The sequence below is a fragment of the Vitis riparia genome, chromosome 8 (assembly GCF_004353265.1).
Source record: "Vitis riparia cultivar Riparia Gloire de Montpellier isolate 1030 chromosome 8, EGFV_Vit.rip_1.0, whole genome shotgun sequence".
Taxonomy (NCBI): domain Eukaryota; kingdom Viridiplantae; phylum Streptophyta; class Magnoliopsida; order Vitales; family Vitaceae; genus Vitis; species Vitis riparia.
This window is the reverse complement of record NC_048438.1, coordinates 21037793-21063085: the sequence shown is the minus strand read 5'-3', so window position 1 is coordinate 21063085 and position 25293 is coordinate 21037793. Positions and strand designations below refer to the sequence as shown.

Sequence of the window (25293 nt, the reverse complement as noted above, 5' to 3'; positions counted from 1 at the left end):
TATTAAATTTAAATTCCCTTTTTATCCTTCATCCTCATTTTCCCACTTGGGTCAAGAAGTAAGAACAACCATACAAACAAACAAACAATGCATCCAACTTAGGGAAATGAGTGAAATAAAATAACACAAAAAAACATAATTCTTGGTGCCTGTTAAGATATATTAGAACTCCAGCAACAATATAGAAGGAAAAAAGTACGTCTCTACCAGAAAAGGAAGCAACAATTCACTAATCTTGTTCAAGCATAACGCAACAAAAACCAAACAAAGAACCCAAGAGAGATGTGTTCAAAACTTTCTCTGGCCACGAAGCATCCTGCAACTCAACGGTTGGCCTTTGCAACTCTCTCGATCTCATCCTTTTTCTTGATTGCATAACTGAAATGCCGATAATTGCAAACGGTTAGCAGAGAACAGAGGAGAATAGATGGTCAAATGGTATAAAAATGTGGGCCTTTTTGTACCTGTTGGATGAACCTTTGGCAGCATTGATGAGTTCATCAGCCAAACATTCAGCTATTGTCTTTATGTTCCTGAAAGCAGATTCTCGGGCTCCAGTAGTGAGGAGATAGATAGCTTGATTGATGCGTCTCAAAGGGGAGATATCAACAGCTTGACGCCTCACAACACCAGCAGAGCCAATTCGAGTTGCATCTTCTCTTGGCCCACTGTAGTAACAGAATATAATTGAAAGAGGAAAGGAAAATGTAAAACAGAGGAAAAAAGATTGTAATACAACGTGAAAAGCCATTAAGAGTGCATAGAGGGAGGACATTATTCACTGCTCAAGGAAACGGGCCCCCATTGCCATTACCTGTTGATCACAGCATCAACAATCACTTGGATGGGATTCTGCTCAGTCAACAAGTGGATAATTTCCATGGCATGCTTAATGATTCGAACTGCCATCAGCTTCTTCCCATTGTTGCGACCATGCATCATCAGAGAGTTAGTAAGCCTCTCCACTATTGGACATTGAGCTTTCCGGAACCGCTTGACAGAATACCTCCCAGCTGTGTGAGGGACATAGGTGGCATGCTTGGCTGGATTCACAGCAATGTAGTCCTCCAGAGAGATGTCAGAAATCTGTGCAAATACATAACAAAAGAAGCTCAATGGAAAAGTACAGTTTAACAAAAGGCCAAACTAATCTTTTACAAAGTTTTGGAAAGATGTCACCCTTTTTTTATAGGCAAACAAAAATGTATCATAAGAACTAAACAAAAGTGTGCATAACCCAAGTACCACCACAAGAAAATAAAAACATCGCACCCAAACTAACTATTCCCCAAACTATCAACAAAGTCCAACATGGATAATTAGGAACTTGAACTGCCATGGGTCCAAATCAAAACAAGGTCTTAAATGCATATCCTTCATTTCTAAGCATGATACCACTTGTTCAAAAGTTGTCCTCTTTCACTCTTTTCAATTAATCCCAAAGAAACCCAGAGGGATCAGCTTCTACACTTTTGTGCTTGTATCAGAGAATGGAGCCATGCAACTGAAGAAGGCATCCTTAACAGAATGGAAAAGGGACCCAAAACACCAAACAGAGAGAACATCAAAGGCCAAAAACAAGTAGTCCATTTGCACTGGGTAAGGATGTGCACAGCTGACCCATTTTCTTCATTGCGAAAGCAGCACCTGACCAAACCCCACCCTCTCCTCATAGAATGTCACCAATTTTAACATGGTAAAGAGCACTTCCTTCTGTCAGCTTGCCAAGGTAATAGTGGCAATTATAGCAGCATTGACGCTTAAGCTGTCTCTCATTGTGGTTAGTCACTAACTGATTTTGCAATTACAATGACAATATGTACCATCTATAACACTCTTTTCTTTATTCTTTTTTGATAGGTAAAGATAGGTTTGTATAAATTAATAATAGAAAAAAGTACGCATCTACAACACACATAAATGACATGCATTCTCTGTGGCAGCTTAATGACATGGTGTATAAGCAACCAGCACATGTATCATCAACAACTACTGCAGTGAAGTAGGAATGACCAGAAATCTTAATAGTATATTTTGATCTATAATTCTATATGCATCCAAGGGAGTTAGGATCAGGACAGGAAGATTCCAAGTTCAATCCATTTACCCATTAAAAAAAATGTCAAAGAGCTTTCACTCACTATTTTGACATTGCCAACAACCCAATTGTCCAAATGCAATTATAAAAGGGAATGCAACTCCACCAAAAAAAAAAAAAGCTAAACATGGAATACAGCTACATGAATTTTTTAGACAATTTAGTAAAGATTAAAAATACAATTGCATACAGCCCGATGGAAGGTTTTTACTGCTCCCTCACTATCTTTCCATTAATGGAACAAAATCATTTCAACTTGATACATGTTTCACACTTTGATTGGGTTTGGAGAAAAGCAATTATAGAAGGGAATGCAATTCCACCAAAAAAAAAAAAAAAGGCTAAACATGGAATACAGCTACATGAATTTTTTAGACAATTTAGTAAAGATTAAAAATACAATTGCATACAGCCCTATGGAAGGTTTTTACTGCTCCCTCACTATCTTTCCATTAATGGAACAAAATCATTTCAACTTGATACATGTTTCACACTTTGATTGGGTTTGGAGAAATTATTTTTGAAGTCTCTCTTTAATATCTCTGACTAATAAGCTTTTTGTCAATAGCGCAATTCAACTAGTAATTTTACACTTTAAAACACAACAAGCCCCTCACATAATTAGCCTATTTGGCCTTCTGTCATTCTCAAGAATAGTTGTTAAACAGCTTCTCCAGCAAACCTATAAGGTACTCTCCCCCCCATAAACTCTTTCAATCTACTAATTGTCCCCTGGATTCAATGAAGACCATTAACAAGCAAAGGACAATTCTCACCTATGTAATTGGTAGAGATTTTAAAATAAGAAGAAATTATAACAAAAAAAAAAAACTGGAAAGAACTGAAACCTAGCTTATTAATTTAACAATCTTGAAAATTATATAAACAAAGGAGTGAGCAAAAAATAGTGATCTTGTAGGACCATTTGATGAAACAGATATGTGGGAAAACTGATTTTTTATAGGCAAGTAAGAGGATATAATAATAAAGCTTCTGAAAAGAGAGTAGCAAGATAGGCTCGATGTACACAATCAACACCAAACTGGCAAGCAAAATGGAAAAGGGAAAACAAAAGAACAACCTCCCTCTCCTTACTTTTGACCTCAACCAATTTATAAAGCCTATTATTGACAGATAATGATATGGAAAAAATTAGACAACAGAACCATTGAAGGGAACAGAGTGGTATAGCAAACAACTACATCTGAGAAAAACAAGATCGAGATTGAAACCTGCACTTCATCAAAGCTCCAGCGGTTGAAGAGCTTCACAGTCGTCTCCTGAAGATTGGTAATCCCACCAGCAGCATCAGCGACCTCAACTGCCATTCTTATCAAACCTAAAAAACCAAGGGAAAAAAATTATCACAAAATGATTCAAAAAAATAAAAGCATTTTCCATTGATGTAGTTTCCCAACAAGGAAGATCTCAACCATTCAGTTTGATATATTTTCTCAGGAAACAAACAGATGGTTTACCGATTGGTAAGGGTGCAAACACGTGATCATAGTTGTTACACAACACGATGATATGATACATTTTTTCATGTAATCAATATGTATCACAGTATATATCTCAGGGAAACTTACAATACCTACATGGAACACAATATGATACATGATACAATGACACACATACCTTCAACTTTTCATAATTTTACAAAAAATCAAATTGGAAAAAATAAATAAATAAACAACCCTTCATGAAACAATACATTCTAGTTGTCAAATACTACATTGAAAGTCAAATAAATTATTCTTAAGACAAATACTAAGAGATTTTCATTTGAATTGATTGAATGTTGACATTGGAAACGATGGTAATTGGTAAATAAAAACTTCAACTTTATACATATATATAGAAAACAACAAAAACCATGCCTATGATCAGAAATTGTACAGAATGAAACAACGATGGAATGCTCAGAGCTCCGAGTGGAAGAAGAGAGTAAAACCCTAGTTTTCGGCTTTACCATGCTTGTGCTAGTCACTTGACACTTTCAGTTTTTCACGTGCCAGTCGCAATTAGATTAATTATTTCAAATTAGATTAATTATTTCGAAAATTGACTAATATATTCTTTTATATGCAGTTTCTTCTCCTTGGCTACACTTAAATCATGGAGCAAGCTTGTAAGATTTCAAGCTTCAACTAGCAAGATGTAAATATAGGCTTATTGGCTTTCCTCTTTCACTACAGATATTTCTATGATCATTTTCCCCAACCTAATTTGCTACCAACCAACATCTATTATAGTTTAATTTTGCATTTTAAAATTATTTTCTGATATTTTTCAGAGTTTTTTGTATCACAGAGCAAAAGCAAAAACCCAAACAAAAACAATAAATCAACTATAAATCGAAATAGTTCAGACAAACAAAACCCTAAAAAAAAAAAATACAAAAAATATCGGGCAAATCAACATACTAAATTCCCCAAACACGACTTCTTCAACTACAACACGAATCATACACCTAAATCCGAGACTACGAAACGATATTAGTCTTATACCTAAAACCGAGAGCACGAAACGATATCAAGATCGGCACGCGCAGACACTAACCTGGAGTTCTACAATGCCGGAGGCAGGAGAAAGCAGCAATGAATCAAAAACCCTAGAGTTTCTGTATTTAAGCTAGGGCACGGTATCTGGGCCTAATGGGCTGAGGTCCATTCATAGACTCGTTGGACTGGGCCTGGCTCTTTTCTTTTCTTTTTGGGTTATTTGATTAAAGGGGGTGAAATAGTATCCATTTGTAAATCCAACCTTCAGTAATTTATAAAAATAAAGTTCAAGAGAAAGTCTTGGAAAAAGAAAATTGGAAGAAAAATTAAGTAAAAGTAAAAAAATAAAAATAAATAAAAAAATAGAAATGAACTCGATCTTTTTTTTCTCCTTGAATATTTTCCAAATTCATATTTTTGATAAAAGCTATATATAAAAATTATTTGGATATATTTTTTATTTTCAAATATATATGATGAATTATTTTCAAAAGCTTATTAATCATTATCTTCTTCTTCTTTCTTTCTTTCTTTCTTTTTTTCATTATATTATAATTTAATTTTCATAGAGAATATTGTTTTTCAAAATAGCAAAGAATTACTTTTAAAAAATAATTTAAAAAATTTACTTCTTGTTGGTTTTAGTAAAACATTCAATCTATAATTTCAAAAAAAAAAATACAATACGATTGCTTTAAAAAGGGTTTTTTTTCTTCTTCCATTAAATCGTGATTCCAATTAGTAAATAATATTTTAAAAAATATTAATTAATATTTATGAAAATAATATTCGTGAATATTTTATAATTTATAGAAATAATATTTAGAAAGATAAGTAAGACTAAAAAGTAATTACTTTGAAAAGAGTTTTAAATAAATAACACTCGAAAATTTAAACTCAAAACATAATTAATTTGTTACATTTTTTTAATAAATATTCCTTTTTTATATATATTCATTAAACGGTATTTGCAAAAATATTATTTGTGAACATGGAGATATTTTAAAATTCTTTTAAAGTAAAGCACAAAATCTTCCTAAATTGAAAATCTATGTATATTTTTTTTTATTGGAGAAAAAGGGCATTATAGGGACTATTTAAAACTCTTTAAGGAATAATATCTTGTCGATGTTTATAATTTTGTTTTAGTATATTACATAGTTTTAAAATTACTTAGAAATAAAATTTAAGAATATGTAACATTTACGAAATAATATTTTAAAAATAAGTATAAATTTAAGAATAAATAGATTTGATTAAGATATGAAACACATTGTACAAATATAATTTAAATCTTAATAGGAAACGTTTTTTGATTGGTAGAATAGAAGTAAAATTAGGGTTGATGGAAAGGTATTTAAAAGCTTAATACCCATGTTTATATTCGTTTCTTTGGATAATCTGCACGAATAAATTAAGAGGTATATAAAAAGTTTTCTATAAAACATCATTAAATATTTTCTTTGTATTTATGATTTTTTTATGGATTATTATTATTATTATTATTATTAGATGAAGAAAATGGATAATCAAGATTTTCACTCCCTACTAATTATTCAACACCATGACGTTATTAATGTCATCGTTCAACACCTTGTGCAATTCAATCTGTTTTTAGACTACAACGGATACAAATTGAAATTTCGTTCTAGCTGTTTTTCAAAACATAAAATAAATTTTCCATTAACTACGTGATGATCAAAACTAATTTGAGAGCTGAATATAACCATTCGAATCATGGGCAATCACAAGCAACAACCAACCTCCAAAAGGCTATGTCTAAGCCACGTGAGCTGCAACCGATATATTTAAAATTTTCAAAAATTAAAAATACTTTTCAATTGTAAATATCTTATATTAAAAACAAATTTAATAAATAAGTAAATTATAAAAAATTAAAACATTAAATAAAAAAATAAACAATATAAAATTAAAATTTCAATTTAATCGTTACATTACAAACCTACTATAATTGAAAATAATAATTTAATTAAAACTTTAAAAGAATTAAACTCAAACTTAAACTTGAAACAATATGCATTTGATAGGACCTTGCCACACCTTAATATTTGTTTAGGGGTGATTTTGATGAAAACCCTTTTGTTAATAAGGCTTAATTTTTTTATTTTTTATTTTGTGGCAAATGCTAGGTCTTAATTATATATGATTTTTCATTATATATTTTCTAAACACATAAAATCAAAGAATTCATTTTTCATAAATATAAATTCAATGTTACAATATTTAGTTATTAATAAATTATATTTATTTTGTAACAGTCTTAAAAAATTCAATTAAAGGAATTGAATTTATTTGGGTTGTAATTTGGGCGAGCTAATTGGATTTATAACTAATTTGAGTCCAACCCGAATTAGGAAGCAATCAATTAAAGTTCAACCTCACTTAACATTTAACCCTAGGCATTCAATTCAAGTCTAACCCTTCATTTCTCTCGGTTTGGGTTGAATTTGAGTTGGTTAAGTCAAAGAAAATCAGAAAAAACATGTCCATTGATTCAACTCCAAAATCAGCTGAATGATTATTTGTCCAAATGTGATTGAGGAATGCTTACACTCAAATGCTCACAACCACATGAAACAACATCTTGCTCCATTCTATGAGCTAGAAGTTGCATCATTAAAAAACATGGAGTTCGATTAAGCCAATTCATTCCAAACATAAAACTAAAACCCGTCCTCAAACAGAATTTTAATTTGAAAAACCCAAAACTACAAGCTTGAAACTGGAAAACTCATAAGATACCTATCAAAACATGGAAATGGAACCAAAGATGACCCCATCAACGCAACCTTCTCGCCTCCCTCTCAGACTCGAGCAGGGTGAGGATGTCTCCTTCTCTGACGGGTCCCTTCACATTCCTCATAATAAACCTGTTCTGGTCATCCAAAAACTTCACCCTCACCTGGGTCACCTGACCTCTTGAGCCAGTTCGACCCATAACTTTCACCACCACAGCATGCTTCACCCCAGATTCCATTTTGCACTGCAAACAAACAAAATCATTTATAATAGATGCATAAGGGCATCATTTAAAAGATTGTATTTTCTTTCTAGTTACAGAGACTATTTAAAGAAAATGAATAGACAACTCTGAATTAGGTGATATAGATAAATTCAATCGAAGAGAACCATGCTATCAATAAAGTAACTTCTTCATCACAGTTTCCCAAGTTGCCACATTAATGGTCCATTCCATTCTTAGAAATAAGGGGAAGGAAAGAAGGTAGAAAGAAAAACAAAAAGCCTTCAGACCAAAGAATTTCATCCATTTATCCAACTTATTGACCTCTGAAATAGAAAAGGATCCTAAAGACGTACAATTCCAGAATATTTTCTCCTCATTGATATTTTCCATCGCAACCAAGCAAGGAAAACTGGGAATGTTAGGTAAAGTTTTCAATTTTTGATAACAGTTCTTAAAAACAGATCTATGTTGTTTTCAGAAGCAAAATTCAGTTTGCAGACTCAATTCTAAGACACCATTGTCTCAAACTATTCTCCAATGTCATATTCCTGATTTATTCTCTATGTTTCTAATTGTTGCTAACAACACTCCACAGAAAAACACCTAAAAAAAATCTAAAATATATTCCAAAAAAATCACCCTATTTTCAAAACAAATCTTCAATAAATTTGTTTCAATCCAAAATTTACCAAACCTGTTCTAGATGCTGGAGAGCTATTTCCGGACAAGAAAGCTATTTCTAAAAACAATAGCCAAACAGGCCCTAATTTTCATATTAGGTCAGTAAGTAATCAGAGTAACCTATATTAGAGGATCTGCATCACCCAAACAAGGAGAACAACTCATTGGGAACCCAACTACAATCCCACAGGGCTTTGCAATGGAAGATTTTCATCTTAATTTATGAATTATCATTTACATTCTTAACCTTCTCCCCACTTCCAATTATTTCCCTTTCCACCTACAAAAAATTTTATTCAAGAGTTCCCACAGACCAAAACAAACAGATTAAAATCTGACATAAAACAAATTCCCAAAAAAAAAAAAAAATTGTTTTAACAGTAAAATCATCGATAAAGTATGATATTTAATTTGTACAGAATCTACGACCAAATCCCAAAATGTTCCTACCAATATTAAACCCACTCTTGTCCAACTCGCATCACACATTGCTCTAAATGTTTAGGAACATCAGAAAACCATTTATAAATCGCACAACTATAAATCAAAAGCAAAATACCATGCAGCAATGAAGGAGAAGAGAAGAACAACAGACCTGCGAAGAGAGAAGACGACGAGAAGAAGAAAGGCTTGGAGCACTTACGGCGGCTTCGGAGGAGAGAAACCCCTAAACCCCCAAGCTATTATTTTATATAGCGTCTGTGGATTTGAAATTACTGATTTACCCATTCTGTCCAACAGGTGCATGATGGGTACTTCAGTCATTTTAGATCTTATTTAAATTTTGGATTATTTGAACAGAAAGATGAGAAAACCTAAATTCGGAAATATAACTTCTTTTTATATTTTTATTTAAAAAATCTACGTATGAATAATCGAAATTGTAAAAAATTGATTACTTTTTAAAAATATAGGAGAAGTTAAATTTATAAATTTTGGGATTATTTTATCCTTTTAATTAATTCTTAAATTTTCTTAGTATAATATTGTTAATATATAAAGTTTTCCAAATAAATGTTTTTTTTAGAAAAAAAAAAAGTGATGAAGTAGACAAAAATAAAAAACAAAAAAAAAATTATGAATTAAATTTGTAATTTAGATTGGGTTTGAGACTAAATAGGAACCCCACTATTTATTTATATAAAATTTATGCATGTATTATTTGTTTAAATTTTATTTATATTTTGGAGCATTTTGCTATATCCATTAATAGTAGCATAAAAATTATCTATCATTTTTAATTTTCAAGTATAAGATGTTCGATTAAAAAAAATTATATTGGTAAAATGTATATTAATTGAACAAACTAGTAAAAGATTTAGTGCATTAAGTATATAGGTTAAGGTTTGCTTGAAAATATGATTTAAAAAAAATTATGTTTTAAAAAATATAAAGTTTTTTTTTTTTTAATTTATAACGAAGTTTGACCATTATTTTTTAAAACAATTTTTAAAAATAAAGTCAAATAGAAAATAATTTATAGATAATAAATAAGAATTGTTTTCATTAATTTTTTAAAATAAAGTTAAATAGAAAATAATTTATAGATAATAATTAAGAATTGTTTTCATTAATTTTAAAAATAAAGAAAATGAAAAAAATTTTAAAAATAAGTTTCGGAAAGATATGGCCAAACAAACTTTTAATTTTTTTTATCAAGTTTATAATATGAATTTTTATCCTACATTTTTATATTAGATTTAGAAATTTGATGGTCAATTCATTATTACATGCATGTTAAATGCAAATTGAGACCTCGTACGTGTAGTTAGTGTCGAAATGTGCTTGAAACATAGTCATTCTCATCCATCACGGTGATATATCGCGCAGCACTGCAGTTACTGTGCTCTACTTCCATCACCAATAGATGATAATTAACATCAAATCACCAGAAATTCATATTAGGATAAAATAAACGGTTGAGATCTTATTTATGTTTTAATAGTGAATTAATGATAACGTGGTTCTAAAACAGAATTTTTATTTTTAAGATTAAAAAAATAAAAAATTAAATTTTACGCTACTAAAAATATTATGGCATTAAAAATAAAATAGCTCAATAAATATTATTTTTTTAAATATTTAAAAATGCTATATCTACAACATTTCAAATTCTCAAAAAAAATAAAAATCAAAACATCAAAAAACAATTTTTTTATTATTTGGAATACTGAGAGAAAAACGATTTTAAATAAAATTTCCAAACTTAATATTACTATTCGCGCAACAGCCTAACCCCTACTTTAGCCACTGCTGCTAAACCTTTAATCCAAGTATTTTAGGTGAACATCTTGGAAACCATAAAAGCAATAAACAGCATTGAATCCCATATATACCTGCCAAATCATAGCTCAGTATCAATTCCAGTTCGGATTTTGTTAAGGAAGTAGAAAGAGAGTAATAAAATCAGCTATGCCAAACAATACCATTATCACCATTCTTCACCAAAAGGAATCACCTCATTCAACTCCAAAATCAGCTGCATGATGAGCCCAAAGTGATTGAAGAACATACTATTAGCTCATATGTCCACAATACCACATAAAAATCCCCATAACATTCAAGCCAATGCATTCCAAAACAAGTAAATTTTAAGTGATCCAGAAAGATAACAATCTTCACACTACATTTTAACTTTAAAAACCAAGAAATTCGTAATCGAGCTTCAACATAACAACTCAGGATAAAACAGTCATATACTAGCTGCCACTACAAAACTCATAATCGAGCCACCAAAATATGGATATAGGAACAAAGATGAACCCATCAACGCAACCTTCTGGCCTCCCTCTCAGACTCGAGCAGGGTGAGGATGTCTCCTTCTCTGACTGGTCCCTTCACATTCCTCATAATAAACCTATTCTGATCATCCAAAAACTTCACTCTCACCTGTGTCACCTGACCCCTTGATCCAGTTCGACCCATAACTTTCACCACCACAGCATGCTTCACCCCGGCATCCATTTCGCACTGCTGACAAAGAAAATTGCTGGTTATAATTCATAAATACTAAGCACCATTTTTCATATAATTGGTTTTTCCTTTCAAGTTCTATAAAAGCAAACTCATTTAAAACATAAACTCCACAGGGTTGTCTAAATCAGGTACAACCAAGAAAGGAACCAGAGTCTCCAAAACTGAGACTTAAATTGTCCATTTGAATATCAGGAATAAGGTAAGAGACAATGAAACTTTTCCCCTTTCAATTTGAAAGGAGTTTCAAGATGGATAAATTTCCTTCTAATTTTCATTCATATTTTCCATCACAACCAGAAAAGGGAAGCCAAATTTCCTTGTGGGATTTTTCTTCTTCCTCGTAGTTTTCCCAAGATAGGAATGGAATACAGAATAAAGAAAATTTTCAACAAACAATCAAGTAACCAGCATTAGAAAAGTAAGCCCTCCATAAAATGCTGCAAAAAACAAGAAATGAAATTCACTGAGGAACCAACTATAATCATACAGGAATTCGCAATGCGTGCTTTTCATTTTAATTCATGAATCATCATTTATACTCTTAGCCTTTTCCTCCAATCCTATAAAGCCATGTTTGGGCAGCTGAAACAGAGAATGGGAATCCCATTCATTACTTTGTTGCTTTAACAGTATGGAAAGTGAATGACAATTAACCGAAACCCATTTTTTTTGGATTTTTATTTCTCCCTTCCACGTTGTATTGTGATTCACCTCCATTCACATCCTATTCCGTTTCCTAATCCAGAGTACCAAACTCATCCATAAATCTTCTCATTCTGACAATTGAAAGGCACCTTTCAAACTCTTATTCAAGAGTTTCCAATGACCAAAACAGATCAAAAAATGACATAAAGCATGTTCCAAAATTTATTGAACAGTAAATCATGAATAAAGCATTATGACCAATTTGTACAGCATCTATGACCAAATCCAAAACCCCAATTTCATATCACACAGTTTCTTGAACCATAGAGAAAATTTTCGTCCACAGATGCAGTATTTTATTGCCTTGAAAACTTAGGTAAAGTAGGAAAAAAGTGTATGAATCAAATCAGAACAAATCAAAGGCAAATAGCAGAAGAACCTGACGGAGAATCGAGGAGAATAGAAGAAGAAACAGACCTGTTAAGGAGACGACGACGTGAGGGTTTAGAAGATCGACGGCGGCTTCTGAAGGAGAAACCCCCAAAATTTTGCTTATATAGGCTGACGAGGTGAATGAAATTACTCCTTTAGCCACCCTGGACAAATGGAACATGCGGGGTACCTCAGTCATTTCGAATTTCCCGGAGGTTAAAAAGACTTTGAAATCTTTCGTACAAGTATGTTTTAAAAATGGAATTTTGTGAAAATTTGTAGGCATAGTCCCGAAAATTTAAAGTAAATAAATTATCTTTTTATCAATTTTTTAAACTCATTTCACTTATTTTATTTTATTATATAAATTAAATAATTTTAAAATTTTTTATTTTTTAAACTATTTTTAATTATATTATAATAGAATAATTTAATTTTCTTATTTTTATTTTTATTTTTTAGCCTTAATAAATTTTCCTCTTACTTCCATCTTGTTTTCCTCCTAAATAAATTTTTGATATTGATTATTTTCCTTTCTTGTTTTATTGAGTTTCAACCAAGCATGTAAGAAAACAGCCGACTTTCACTGGCCCTCATCCTTCTTCTCACTCAATGGAGCTCGCCTTCTCTCCTTCATCTTCGCTTCGGATTTCAGCTACTACTCCTCACTGCGACTCCTCGTATCTACACAGGAGGATACCCATTAATCCCGCTTGTAAATCTTCTGTCTGGTTACTGAAATCTCCTGAGAACCCCTCTTCCATTGGTTTCCACCACCGCACAGGCTTCCCCAAACCCGTTTCAAGCACACATTTTAGGCGTTTTAGCATCTGGGTATGTCTTATTTCTTCATGTCATTACTTGAAATTTGGGTTTTTCATGTCTGTGTCTAATGGCCTGATTTGGGTATGTCATGGTAAAGAAGAAGAAACCGTGAACCTAGAAACAAAAGGAAAGTTGAATTGCAGTTTTGGTTTTTGAATTATCTGGAACCTCACAAAACAGAATCCCCACTCAACTAGGAACTATATATTGGACCCGTGAAGTTGGGAAATGATTTGGAATGTAATATGAAACACTAGTAATCCAGTGGGACACTTCGATTAAGTAAATATGAACCCTAGGAAAGGTAGAAGGGAATATGAAATATAAGTGTTATTAAATGGTTTGATGAACTTTTACCTATCAAGAAAATAAAAAATAAAAAAATTGAATGGTTTGGTGAACTTTTGATATGTGCTTATGTCTCGTTGGGAAGAACCTGTGTGAGGACCATATGATATAGCTATGTTTGGTTACAAGAAAAATGCAAAGGAGAATGGTTTTGTTATGTTTGAATACCATGGGAGAAGGTGAGGAGGAAAATGGTTTTGTTATGTTTGGATACAATGGGAAAAAGCAAGGGAAAAGTTATAGGGAAAAGAGGAGAGGGGGAGAGGGGGTTGGGTTTCCTTAAAAAAAGTTAGAGACGTTTGTCAAAAAGTACATTCATCAATCATTTAATTTTATTTCTCTCAGCATTTTCATCCACAACCAAATAGAAGAAAAAATTTGTAATTTTTCCTTACATTTTTCTTATCATATAATTTTTGCCTCTGTGTTCTTTCTTTTATAATTTTTGGAGAATCAAACGTAGTCTAAGAGACTGGATAGATTTATGGGCATTTTTATGAAAAGTTCTGGAAAAATCAGACCATCTTTTTTCACTTGAAATTACTGATATCTCACTAATTTCAAAACTCCAGTTTTCATGTTTTTATTGTTAAGCTCAGTTTGTGAAATTGTTTCTCACAAGAATAATTTTTAACAGTTACTAATTAGTCAATAAATTATCTAATATTGCCATTACCATTTTTTTGTTATCATGGCGTAGAAATTATAAATTGTAGATACTAAAGTTGAAATATTATTTGCTCTAATGGCATTTAAAGGAAAATTTGGCACAATGATCCATCATTTTTGAGATGGTCACAAACATGGTTGGAATTTATAAAATATGGGTCTTTGAGTTTGTAGCTTATGGTCATCCAAGTTTCATTTACTAGGCTCTATTGGAACCCAAGGTTTATGCATGAAATTTACATGAAAGTGGATGCTGTCCAGGCTAGCACTCAAGTTGGAGCTGCTGGATCTGATCCACCACTGAACAAATTTTCAGTGTTCAAAGATGCATGCTGGAGATTCTTAAGACCCCATACGATTCGCGGAACAGCATTAGGGTCCACGTAAGTAATAATCATGCTAATTCTTGAGTTATTAATGGTTTATTGATCCTGATCCCAAGATTATGCCTAGAATTCTTGACTTCGGTTCATCTTTTCTTCTTTTGACAGTGCTTTGGTAGCAAGGGCATTGATTGAGAACCCAAATCTGATAAAGTGGTCATTGTTGTTCAAGGCATTTTCTGGTCTTCTTGCCCTTATATGTGGAAATGGTTATATAGTGGGCATCAATCAGATCTATGATATCGGTATTGACAAGTATGCAACACTTATGTATATAGAGATCAGTTTAATAAATTGTTATATGCAGGGGTGTCTTGCATGAAAGCCTATGCCCCAGAGCATGGGTTATCAGGTAGCATCTAGTAATGGACATGTAGCACATCTTTTGTGGCCTAGGTTCCACCTGAAGATGGGCTGCAACTAGGAAATGGTAGATTCCAAAAATTATCTTTGATCAAATGATTTTGGACTGCCTTTCAAAACTTCCCAAGTCATCTAAAAAGCCTCCACAATTTAAAGCAAAATGATATTATTGCATGGTTATAAATTTCTAAGTCATCATTTTTTTTTTTTACTGTTTGGATTTACCAATATATTTGTTTAGTCCTGGTTTTCTATTTGCAAACCACAAGTAGGGTGTTTAAGGAGGTTTGATTGCTTGGGCATTACTTATTTTGTGTCTTGACAATTTATTGGCATACACGCTAATGCAATTCTCATGTCAGTTCCTGTTCTCTTTCTTTTGCAGGGTAAATAAACCTTATTTACCTATTGCTGCGGGTGACCTTTCAGTTCAGTCTGCATGGTTTTTGGTATTGTTTTTTGCTGTAGCAGGCATTTTGATTGTCGGATCCAACTTTGGGTCATTCATCACTTCGCTTTACTGTCTTGGCCTCGTTCTTGGCACCATCTATTCTGTTCCTCCATTTAGAATGAAGAGATTTCCAGTTGCAGCATTTCTAATAATTGCCACGGTATAGCATTTGTCCTCTCCCTTTTTTCTATCGGATGGTAATAACTGAGTGGATTGAGTAACGTGAAGTTTCAGTTGTAGTTGGATCCATATGGTATGGTGATGAATATGTCAATTGTGCTCCTTGCTATAGCAAAATGCTGAGAAGTTTGTTAGCACATTTTGCTGTTTTTTGTGAAAAATTAAAATTCGTTGCTGCTCATGTACCTTCAGCCAGATAATGTAACAGAAGACTAACTTTTGCAGGTACGGGGGTTTCTTCTTAATTTTGGTGTATATTATGCCACAAGAGCTGCACTTGGACTTCCATTTATGTGGAGGTGCGTTAACCCATTACTGTTTACTTCTTTATAGTCAACTTAAGAGACAAAATCATATAGATGTGTACACAAGTTTAGTGGATTGCCTGAGGTTTAACCAGTAGATTGAGGCTAGATCAGCTATTGGGTATGCAATAGGCAGACAATCACACTATCAGTTTTAATTATCCTCTCTCGGTTATAGTTTGAATATGGGACAGCTAGATTGTCAGAATATACTGGTAATGGACCCCTGGCCTTAATTTGCTGGATTGTGCACCTGTGCTGTTACTTTGAAGAAGAATAGATTACAATTTCATGCAGTTAATTAGCTCAGGTTTAGTAATCAGAGCAAGGGAGTCTATTATTTGATATATGGTTATGATATAGGTCCAGTAGGACATGGCTTATTGTCATTCTAGTACTTTTCTCAGGATTTAACTGTGTTTTGCTCGACAACGGTTCCTTGTTCATGCAACCAAGGTTCTGATATTAGTAGTATGGGCGTGCTTCTTCATTTATTCTCCAAGAGCTGAGCCTGTGCTTAAGCCTGAGGGAAGTATCCCAGTTTGGATTTGTCAGTGGCGGAATCTTACCCAAAACTTCACATGGACACCAAGATCTCCCATTAGAATCTTTGTATTTGTGTACTGGAGGAGCCATGCTGACTTATCTAACCATCCACTTTCCAATTTTGAATGTTACTTGTGCCATAGCATTTAAGTTGTGATTATCATCCCAATATTCCCAACTGTTAAGAAACTTCCTAACTTCAACAATTTAATTTGTACCTGCAGTGCACCTGTGGTTTTCATCACAACCTTTGTGACACTGTTTGCACTGGTTATTGCCATAACGAAAGATCTTCCAGATGTTGAGGGTGACCGCAAGTAAGTTGTATAACCAGTTTAGAATATTGATACTATTGATTTATCTAGCTGTGTATTTATAAAAGGGTTGTTTTACTCTCTATAAATCTTCATAAGTAACAGGCACTCTCTTCTTTTTATCATTTATTTCCCTGTATGATTTCCAAGCTTCCTAATCTATTTCACACATTGCTTGAACCTCATCTCCCAAATTTTCAAACCAAACCAAACCCCATGGCGCTCATTAATCCATAAGCCTCCCTCTCTCTACTATCAATATCAATCTGATATGTGCATCATAAATTGTTTTATAGGTATCAGATATCAACCTTGGCAACAAAGCTTGGTGTTAGAAACATTGCTTTTCTTGGTTCTGGACTTTTGCTGGTAAATTATATTGGTTCCATTTTGGCAGCAATTTATATGCCTCAGGTGAACATATCATCTTTGCAGTCTATCTTCTTCATCTTTACCTGGTTGGTTTTCATATGAGCTGTATTTTACTTCACTGATGTGATTCAGATCCCAATATTAAGTCCTTCAGTTTGCATGCTTTGCAGGCTTTCAGGCGTAGCTTAATGATACCTGCACATGCCATCTTAGCTGCGGGTTTGATATTCCAGGTTTGTTTCTCAGAATTTGTAATTTCTTTTTACTGCAATAATCAGGATGATGAAAAGATAGGTTTCTTTCTTGGGTCTCCTGTCTCTCAATTACTTCACCTGCCTTTCCATTGCTATGAGAGGAAAAGATAAATTTATTTATTTTTCCCTCTAATTTGATGATGTTGAACAGGGGCAATGAATTAGCATATGCACCATTTAAAAGTGAGAGCACCTTGATCCAACATTTAGAACCATGATGCAAAATTTTTCCTTGGCACATTTCATCTTGGTTGACTTGGACTTAAGGAGAGCATACTCCTTAGTTTTAATCCCCAGCACATTCTTAGTGGAATGATTTTTTGGAACTCTTGAAAAGACGATTCTTGATATGTTTTGTCATTGACAAAGTTGTTTAAGAGCAAAGATCCTTTGTCATTCACCACATATTTTTGTGTTTGAAAATTTGAGATCAAAGATCCTTCTTTCCATCCCTGCCAATTTTTCGTTACTTTCTTAGCCACTGAGCATTCTGTGTCAATTTTTGCTAATCAGAGAATTTTATGATTTGTTGGATTTCCACATGATTTCAGGCACGGGCATTAGAACAAGCAAATTATACCAAGGTAGTACCAATCTCCTTTTTCTTCTCTATTAATCTCGAATGCTTGTTGACTTCATGTGGCATCAAGATGATGGAAGCAACGTTTCAATTACAATCATCATTTTTAGATTGAATGTATAGCATCTTGTTGAGCAGGAAGCATTGTTCTTTCTTAACATTTTTCACTGCAGAATTGCTGCAACCTGTGGCACAACTGCTACACTGAAATTCATGCAACATCCTTAATGATAATTTTTTTCGTATGGTATCTGATTGTGCATTTACTTGCATTTTGCAGGAATCAATCTCGGATTTCTATCGGTTCATTTGGAACCTCTTCTATGCTGAGTATATCATATTCCCTTTCATCTAGCAAGTTTCTCTTTATGTCATCTAACCTTTCCCCCATAGAGACAAATAAGTTTATAACAATGTGGGTGAAATGTAACTAAACATCTTTTTATATCAGAATGTAAATTACTGAACCTAATAAAGATTCTCTGCAATATAGATAAACCATTTGAAGCCAACCCATTTTCAGGGTTTATTTGTCTTCCCTTACTTTGAAATACATGATTTACTGACTTTATTTGTTGAGAATAACATTGCTGGAACTTAGAGTGCGAGCTCACAGATTCCATGGAAGACATTTGCTGTGCTAATGTTGCAGGTTTTCACTATGGGTTTAGCCGGGATCCTTCATGTCAACCAAATGGACAGTTCTTGCTGAAAGGTATATGAACAGCTTCAATTTCTATATGGCAAAACATGGAAACAAAATTGATGATGATATGCCACAAAAACCTTAATACTATGTTTGGTTCTTACAAAAAATATAAGGGAAAGAAAATAGAGAAAAAAAGTAGAAGTAAATAAAAAGTGAAGGAAAATAAAAAAAAAAAAAAATTTACTTATTTCTCGTATTTTTCTCAATTATATTAAATTGAATAATTTTATAATGCATAAATTTTTGACTAATTTTAATTATTTTTTTTTCACAATAAAATTAAAAATTATTTTTTTGAATATATTTTTCTCTTTTCTTAGTAATTAAAAAGGAAAAGTGAAATGAGAAAAAACGTTAAAGAAAGAGATATAAAACCTCTCCGTTGTTTGATCATCCATGGAAAAGTTGAGGGAAATAAGCAAGAAATTTATTTCCCATGTTTGGTTTTTGAGGGGAAAATAAAAAGAAAGCAAAATCAATATAAAATGTGATCTTTAACATTAATATTTCATAACTAATATAATAAAAATGTATATTAATAAAAAGAAAAAGGTGATTTGACTTGCCTATATTTAATAAATAAAATTCAATTACAAATAAAAATTTTCATAATAATTAATTATGTGTGAAGTCAAAATGTTTTCGAAAAAAAAAATTAAGCTAACATCTAATTTGTTTGAAAATAGATGCATTTAAAATATAGACATGTTTTATTGTCTTTCTTAAATTCCAAAGAAGCATGGATGAAATATAAACATGCTACTTTAAGAAACGATAGGAAGTAGACCCGAAGACTAGTATCGATACTGATATAATCATACTACACAAACTCTTCCTAATTGATTCCCATTTGGGCAGAGTTGATCAACGGGGTCTATCTTTTGAGAGTACAACATGGAAATGACCTTTCGCAATTTTTCTGGAGGCCTTGGCTTAACCATTGGCTGCAGGCTAGCAAATGGAAAGTTTAAGAGGACAGTTGGAGAGCTCAACCAAGAAGGGGAATTCAATTTTTCTTACTTCTCTAATTCAAAAGGCCCGCTTGATGGTGGTGGCTGTAGGAATGGTCACCCGTGGAGAGGAGTTTTGGTATAGGAGTCCCAATAAACAAGATGTGTGAGGCCGTGAAATTTTCCGTCTCTTTTTCCTTTGCTTTTCCCTTCAATATTCCTCACTATTTTTGGAGGAAAAAACCAAGGGAAATGCTTTAATATTCTCTATTGCAGTTTCCTTCCCATTTTTTTTCCTTTATATTTTCCATGTCATCCAAAAGGAAAGTGAGTCAAGTGACTGAATGGGAACTTCTCTTCTTTTCATTATTTATTTGTAAACAAAAGAGTTGCAACACCCACAAAACTCAAATTGGAGCATCAGATCTACAAAAGGAAAGGAAAAAAAAAAGTGTACAAAAGAATAACATACTAAGGTGTGTTGGAGAATCCATGTATCATCTCCTCAACCCCAATACAAAATAATAAATGAAATCAACCTTTGTCCATCTTCCACCTATTACTGGCTACTGGTGTTGCTATCTGTGGCAATGTCACCTTGCTCTGAAGCAAGGGCACTTTGGCTAGTATTTGTTTCTCTCCTATGAGGAACTGGGGTCAAAACCTTGGCACCAAACCTGGTCGGTTTTGGAGTTGAACTAGGAGTAGCAACAGCACTTCTTGGAGAAAAGTTGACTTGCTCTAAAACCCGGAATTGAAGCTCCGAAGGGTAGTCCCTCATGCACCCAATTCGGGGTCCAGCTCCTGTTGTCCATTTACTGGATAACTGCTGAGCCAACTGGTATGACTTCATTCCTTTATGTGAATTTATCCTCATCATGATTTTTTCTTTTGGGATGGGTTTTGCATTTTCTTCTTCTTGATCTTCATTGAACAAATTCACTTTAGGATATATGAAATCTTCCTCAGTTAAAAATGATTCTTCTGCTGTTTCGTAACCGCATGAGGGTGAATCTGGCTCCCCTGATTCTTCCATGAACTTCTCAAACACATCACTTCTTTCTGGTATTTCGAGTCTGGTTATTTTTGAGCACAATCCTCGAGACAATCTCGAGGTTGGTGGATGAGGCTCTGCTCCTGCTGCACTTGAGTCTTGATTTCTTGAATCTGTTTCCACTTGAGCTGAGTCCATATCATCGGTTTCTTCATCATCTCGAGTTAAATCTGCCTCTGATGGGTTGTTTCGAAGGCCGAAACCACCCACCTTTTTGTTGCCGGTCTCTTCTTCTTCACTAGCATATTGCTGAACATGAAAGAAAGAAACTACATCATCTCCTGATGGCAGTGTCAAAAATGAAGAGGCAAGGTCAGTGTTTCTTACTGTAACATTAGTGAGATCTACATCATTTTCCCGGAGGAACAACATGAATTCCTGAAAGTTTTCTTCTGTTGGAAGATAATGTCCACTGTGAGGCCAGACAGCCTAGTTCAGTAGAAAGAAGAAAAAAGATCAGATTAGTCTACATTCTAAGGAACAAACAAACAGCCATATCAAACAGCTCCCTGGGTTTATATCCTTTTTCATACCTTTAGAACACCCTCTTCCACTACCAATCTCCCAGCAGACAGTGTGGCTCCTCCAGCCAAAAAACTTGAATGTTGAAACGTTCCTTTGCTCTTCTTTCCAATATACAATTTCTTGGATGTACTGAGGACAAAGATCCACTTTGTATCTTTTGGTCCACTCACTGTATCGATCAGCGTTCTTGTCTGCTTGTAGAGGAACTTCCCATTCTCCACTATAACTTCATAGGCCTTCCTTTCTATCTATGAAATGAACCCAAAGAAAATGAAATGTTAGCAAGGTCCAAGCAGATAAAGGAGGGGATTAGACATGAAGATGAGGCTTACCGGACCAAGATATTTGATGCATTGTTGCTGAAGTTTCGATCGAGGGCATCTGTCAACAAGATTCACTTCTTTTCCTTCTCCTATATCAAGCCTGCATATTCAAAGTTAAAAAGAGAGCCATCTTAGAATCCAAATACAAATCAGTAGTCATGTATGCAGATTATTTTGTTTCGGTCCCCACAAATCTTACCAATAAAAGAAGGGCTGTCTACTTTCACAGTGCAGCCATTTGACATAATAAAACTGAAGATTATGCCCGTATCGATGTCTAGGATCAATCTGTAACAAGAAGGAATAAAATTAGTACGAGCAGGGGGAGAAGAAGAAGTAGTTTCACTTAGAGTATAAATGCCACTCACAGCCTCAAGCCAGTGCTGCAAAGCAAGTTTCCGGGCCTTTTCATCCTTCGATAAACCTTTCCCTACCTTGGCAGCTCTGGTTCTTGCTCTTGACCAACGTGAAAAAACACTTTCCGTCCTCTCAATGTCAAAAAACGATATAGAACTCCGTTTGAGTTCAGCGAAATCCAACACTTTCCACCTACGAAGTGCATTTAAAAAGTATTAATCAAAGCATCACACAGAAATGAAACCATTCCTTTGTTTTTATCCCAAAAGTCGGTCCCATATCTTATATAGGGGGAGATTATCATCTGTCAAACATCAATCTCGTAGCATGGTTTGTACTTTGTGGTGTCATCTTGTGTAAATTTTGCAAAGTAACCTATTTGGTTGGATCTAAGTTTGAAATTCTATGGAAAACATGGGTAGATTTCTGCTTGTATGCTGAGAAAACACAAGTAAAGAACATTCCAAAAAGGCAATACCTTATGTTATTCAGTCATTTTATTTTCTTTTTTACTTTCTCAGCAACCAAATGGAATAAGAGAGTTGTGGTAGAGACTAATACTAACCATCTCTGCTCCACAAGAACTGCACAATCTGCTAGCTGTCTTCTGGTTCGGAAACTTTTATACACCTTCTGCAACTTCAATGCAGCCTGGAATGTTCTGTTTCCTCTTTCTGGCAATGTCAGTGGCGGGATTTTCTCCAGTAGGCTATCCGATTTCGGGACTTGTTCATTGGTGTCTTTGCTCTTAATGCTATCAGGGCAAGGAGCCTTGAGTGAGATCCTGGTATCCAATTCAGTCCTTTTGAAGCTTAGCGACCCTTCAAATATCATCTTCCCAGACGGAAACGACTTCATTGTAGGGCGTTCCGAATCATGGCCATTGAAACTGAAGGATCGCAATGCATTCTTCACATCATGGGCTCCGAAGCTGAGGGATCTTAATAGAGCAGCTTCAAAGTCTCTGTCTAAATCGTCTGCAAATGGGCATGAAGCAACCATTCCCATTTGATTAAACAATAGGACTGGTATCTGGAAATGACCAAGATCTCTCTCAGCAAGATCTATGGGGTCCCAAATCCTGAAAAGATGAACAAAACCAGAAAACTCAGTGACATAAATTCATCAATGGGAATCTATTAATAAAGGAGGCTATTGTTTCTATGAACTCTTAACCATCTGTTTGGTTTTCAGGAAAGTGTGAAAGAAAGCATTATGCATTAAGCATTTTCCTTTTCTCCTCTCACTCTTCCCCACAACCAAAGAAAGACTAAATTCTTCAAAACAACCCTCAAACACCTATTAAAGCAATAATCCAAGATTGCAGGATAAGAAATAACATCATACCACGAAACCCAATTCCCAAAATCAAATTTACTCACACACACAGCAATATTTCCACCGCACCCATTTCATTGAACACCATACGAACACCCCCTTTTCAAAAAACCTAACCAATAACATAAGAGGCAGGGATGAAATGCGTAGTAGTCATACCTTAACCTGAGACAAGGTGAATCAGAGAGGAGACCTGTTTTAAGGTGGAGAGAGATGGGGGGAGAAGAACCCGAACCCAAATGAGGGAATGCGGATTGGTGGGTACCAATGAGAGAGAGAGCGAATAATGTGGGTGGGTAGAGGTTGATTCTTTGATTTCTTTTGAGGTTTAAAGGTTACAGAATGGATTCAACACTTCCCCCCTCTCACAGACTTACGCTTTTCAAAGCCAGAAACCGAATACTCTTACCCCCCTTAGCTAATCTCCATATATAGGAAAAGGAGAGAGGGAGGGCAGAGCTGTATAACAGACCCATAATCTCCAACCACGTGTTATCGACGTCCCTAGGAAGTTTCCCCCAATTCCTCCATTGGAAAAATTGGGAATTATCCATGCATTGCAGTGTTGAATAGTCCTCCTTTCTTTTTCCCGAGAAAATAAAAAATTAAAGTATACAATCACATAGAGTGAGAATGAAAGAGGTGACTCTGTCAACCCGCCAGAAAACTGAAAATGCTAAAAGGAAACACAACCCACCACATCCAGAATCTAGCTTGAATGTGTCAAATGTATAGATGGGTTATTTGTAAAATTCTAACTTCTGACTCCCTCTAAGATGAGAAGAAAAATATGTAATAATCTAATTTTGTGTCATAGAAACTAGTGGCCTGCTTTGAACACAATTTACATGATGAAAGGTCCATTTCCCAAATCAATTAAGGTTTGTTTGGAGAGTGATTCTCTTTATAAAAAAATAAAAAATTAGCACTTCCTTTATCAAGGATAATAAGTATTTTGGGATAAAGGAAATATGTTTTAAAAGTGTTTTTAATATATATATATATATATATGAGATAAAAAATCACTTTTAGAAAATCATTCATAAGATGTCAATATGTGAAATTTTTTAGATATCCACATGTTTAAAATTTAAATAAACAGATTAAAAGCGAATTTGAGATTATTTTCAAAACTTCCAATCTTAACTACATATAAAATGAATTTTAATAATATAACTTAAATTCACAACTTATACTTTTCGTAAATATTAATTATTTTTTCCTTCATTTTTCTTTTACCAAATTATGAAATTGATTCATTCAAAATAAATTTAAGGTGGTTGAACAAACTACTTTAATAAGATAGAACAATAAATTTTAATTCATTAAATTCAATAAAAATCATATTAAAAGTCATAGCGAATTTTTAGACAGACATTTTGATCAAACATTATCCAAATATTCAAATAATATAATCATATCTAAAAGTTGAATCAGCCAAATTACTTCTCGATGAAATTAGAAGAACCAGCTATAATGGTTGAAATTTCTATTTCTTAAAGGTATGATCCTTTAACCATACAATGACTGAAAATAACATAACATTAGATACCAATATTTCTTCCATCGAACCCATAAAAAAAAAAAAAAAAAAAGACAAATATTGAAGTCTATGAGCAGAGCTAGTCTTCTCCTTCATGGTCTACTCCCCCACAAATGAAGTATTCAAATATATGGGATTAAACATTGAACTCCTTTTTTCCATGAGGTCCATCAAGAAAACGTGTGGGGGCTTGGTAAACAAGGACCAGGGTGAACCCACTTTAGGAATCCACTCCTTGGAAAATGAAACCTTGGTCAAGTGCGAATGAGAGTGTTCTTTGGTGTAGAAAACAAACAAAAAGCCAAAAAGGGCCATGACCAGTGACCACTTAAAAGTTCCAACCTTTTATTTTTCTTTTTTTAATAGAAAATGGAATGAATTTTCCATATATTGCATGATCGCGTGTCCTCTGAAAGTGAGTCCTCCTAGTTAAAAGCTTGAGCATTAAGTTTCAAAGTTTCAACCACTTCTTCAATCGGAGACAAAATTAATCCCAGCCCATTAACTCCGCCAACCCAAAGTTCAAAATCATGGGTCCCAACATTTGGACCGGCTTTGGAAGAAGAGTATCATATCCTATAA

The 25293-nt window shown here is 33.7% G+C and overlaps 5 protein-coding genes across 6 annotated transcripts; 1 reads left to right on the top strand and 4 right to left on the bottom strand.

Moving 5' to 3' along the window:
- Positions 1-98: 98 nt before the first annotated feature.
- On the bottom strand, positions 99-4736 carry LOC117920086 (40S ribosomal protein S5). Of its 2 annotated transcripts, none has more exons than XM_034837439.1 (5): positions 4661-4736; positions 3331-3437; positions 815-1086; positions 465-668; positions 99-378 (listed from the first exon to the last, which is right to left on the bottom strand). In XM_034837439.1, exons 2-5 carry the CDS (start codon positions 3424-3426, stop codon positions 324-326), a joined length of 627 nt encoding a protein of 208 aa, XP_034693330.1. In that variant the 5' UTR covers positions 3427-3437; positions 4661-4736; the 3' UTR covers positions 99-323. The 2 variants fall into 2 exon arrangements, with proteins under 2 accessions (XP_034693330.1, XP_034693331.1); XM_034837440.1 differs by lacking the exon at positions 4661-4736 and adding an exon at positions 4609-4632.
- A 2358-nt stretch (positions 4737-7094) lies between these two features.
- On the bottom strand, positions 7095-8948 carry LOC117919757 (40S ribosomal protein S28-like). Its single transcript, XM_034837004.1, has 2 exons — positions 8865-8948; positions 7095-7606 (listed from the first exon to the last, which is right to left on the bottom strand). Exon 2 carries the CDS (start codon positions 7598-7600, stop codon positions 7403-7405), a length of 198 nt encoding a protein of 65 aa, XP_034692895.1. The 5' UTR covers positions 7601-7606; positions 8865-8948; the 3' UTR covers positions 7095-7402.
- A 1822-nt stretch (positions 8949-10770) lies between these two features.
- LOC117919632 (40S ribosomal protein S28) lies at positions 10771-12452 on the bottom strand. Its single transcript, XM_034836839.1, has 2 exons — positions 12368-12452; positions 10771-11239 (listed from the first exon to the last, which is right to left on the bottom strand). The coding sequence occupies exon 2, from the start codon at positions 11231-11233 to the stop codon at positions 11036-11038; it is 198 nt and encodes a 65-aa protein (XP_034692730.1). The 5' UTR covers positions 11234-11239; positions 12368-12452; the 3' UTR covers positions 10771-11035.
- Positions 12453-12880: 428 nt separating this feature from the next.
- LOC117921155 (homogentisate solanesyltransferase, chloroplastic) lies at positions 12881-18424 on the top strand. The gene is made up of 10 exons (XM_034838962.1): positions 12881-13156; positions 14426-14547; positions 14656-14802; positions 15296-15521; positions 15767-15840; positions 16617-16709; positions 17003-17120; positions 17249-17311; positions 17884-17916; positions 18193-18424. The coding sequence occupies exons 1-10, from the start codon at positions 12935-12937 to the stop codon at positions 18265-18267; spliced, it is 1173 nt and encodes a 390-aa protein (XP_034694853.1). The 5' UTR covers positions 12881-12934; the 3' UTR covers positions 18268-18424.
- A 1484-nt stretch (positions 18425-19908) lies between these two features.
- Positions 19909-23738, bottom strand: LOC117921154 (IQ domain-containing protein IQM6). Its single transcript, XM_034838961.1, has 8 exons — positions 23328-23738; positions 22396-22911; positions 21842-22022; positions 21673-21761; positions 21483-21573; positions 21159-21398; positions 20953-21054; positions 19909-20874 (listed from the first exon to the last, which is right to left on the bottom strand). The coding sequence occupies exons 2-8, from the start codon at positions 22836-22838 to the stop codon at positions 20131-20133; spliced, it is 1890 nt and encodes a 629-aa protein (XP_034694852.1). The 5' UTR covers positions 22839-22911; positions 23328-23738; the 3' UTR covers positions 19909-20130.
- Between the last annotated feature and the right edge of the window lie 1555 nt (positions 23739-25293).

Bases quoted from the DNA above. Each gene is read 5' to 3' on its own strand.
- LOC117921155 (XM_034838962.1), top strand. From the start codon at position 12,935: ATGGAGCTCGCCTTCTCTCCTTCATCTTCGCTTCGGATTTCAGCTACT. The intron at 16,710-17,002 runs GTAAGTTGTATA...ATTGTTTTATAG, and splicing joins GATGTTGAGGGTGACCGCAA to GTATCAGATATCAACCTTGG. The intron at 17,917-18,192 runs GTAGTACCAATC...TGCATTTTGCAG, and splicing joins AACAAGCAAATTATACCAAG to GAATCAATCTCGGATTTCTA.
- LOC117921154 (XM_034838961.1), bottom strand. From the start codon at position 22,838: ATGGGAATGGTTGCTTCATGCCCATTTGCAGACGATTTAGACAGAGAC. The intron at 21,574-21,672 runs GTAAGATTTGTG...TTGAATATGCAG, and splicing joins AGACAGCCCTTCTTTTATTG to GCTTGATATAGGAGAAGGAA. The intron at 21,399-21,482 runs GTAAGCCTCATC...TTCATTTCATAG, and splicing joins GCATCAAATATCTTGGTCCG to ATAGAAAGGAAGGCCTATGA.
- LOC117919757 (XM_034837004.1), bottom strand. From the start codon at position 7,600: ATGGAATCTGGGGTGAAGCATGCTGTGGTGGTGAAAGTTATGGGTCGA.
- LOC117919632 (XM_034836839.1), bottom strand. From the start codon at position 11,233: ATGGATGCCGGGGTGAAGCATGCTGTGGTGGTGAAAGTTATGGGTCGA.
- LOC117920086 (XM_034837439.1), bottom strand. From the start codon at position 3,426: ATGGCAGTTGAGGTCGCTGATGCTGCTGGTGGGATTACCAATCTTCAG. The intron at 1,087-3,330 runs GTTTCAATCTCG...GTATTTGCACAG, and splicing joins GGAGCTTTGATGAAGTGCAG to ATTTCTGACATCTCTCTGGA. The intron at 379-464 runs GTACAAAAAGGC...TCGGCATTTCAG, and splicing joins GCCAAAGGTTCATCCAACAG to TTATGCAATCAAGAAAAAGG.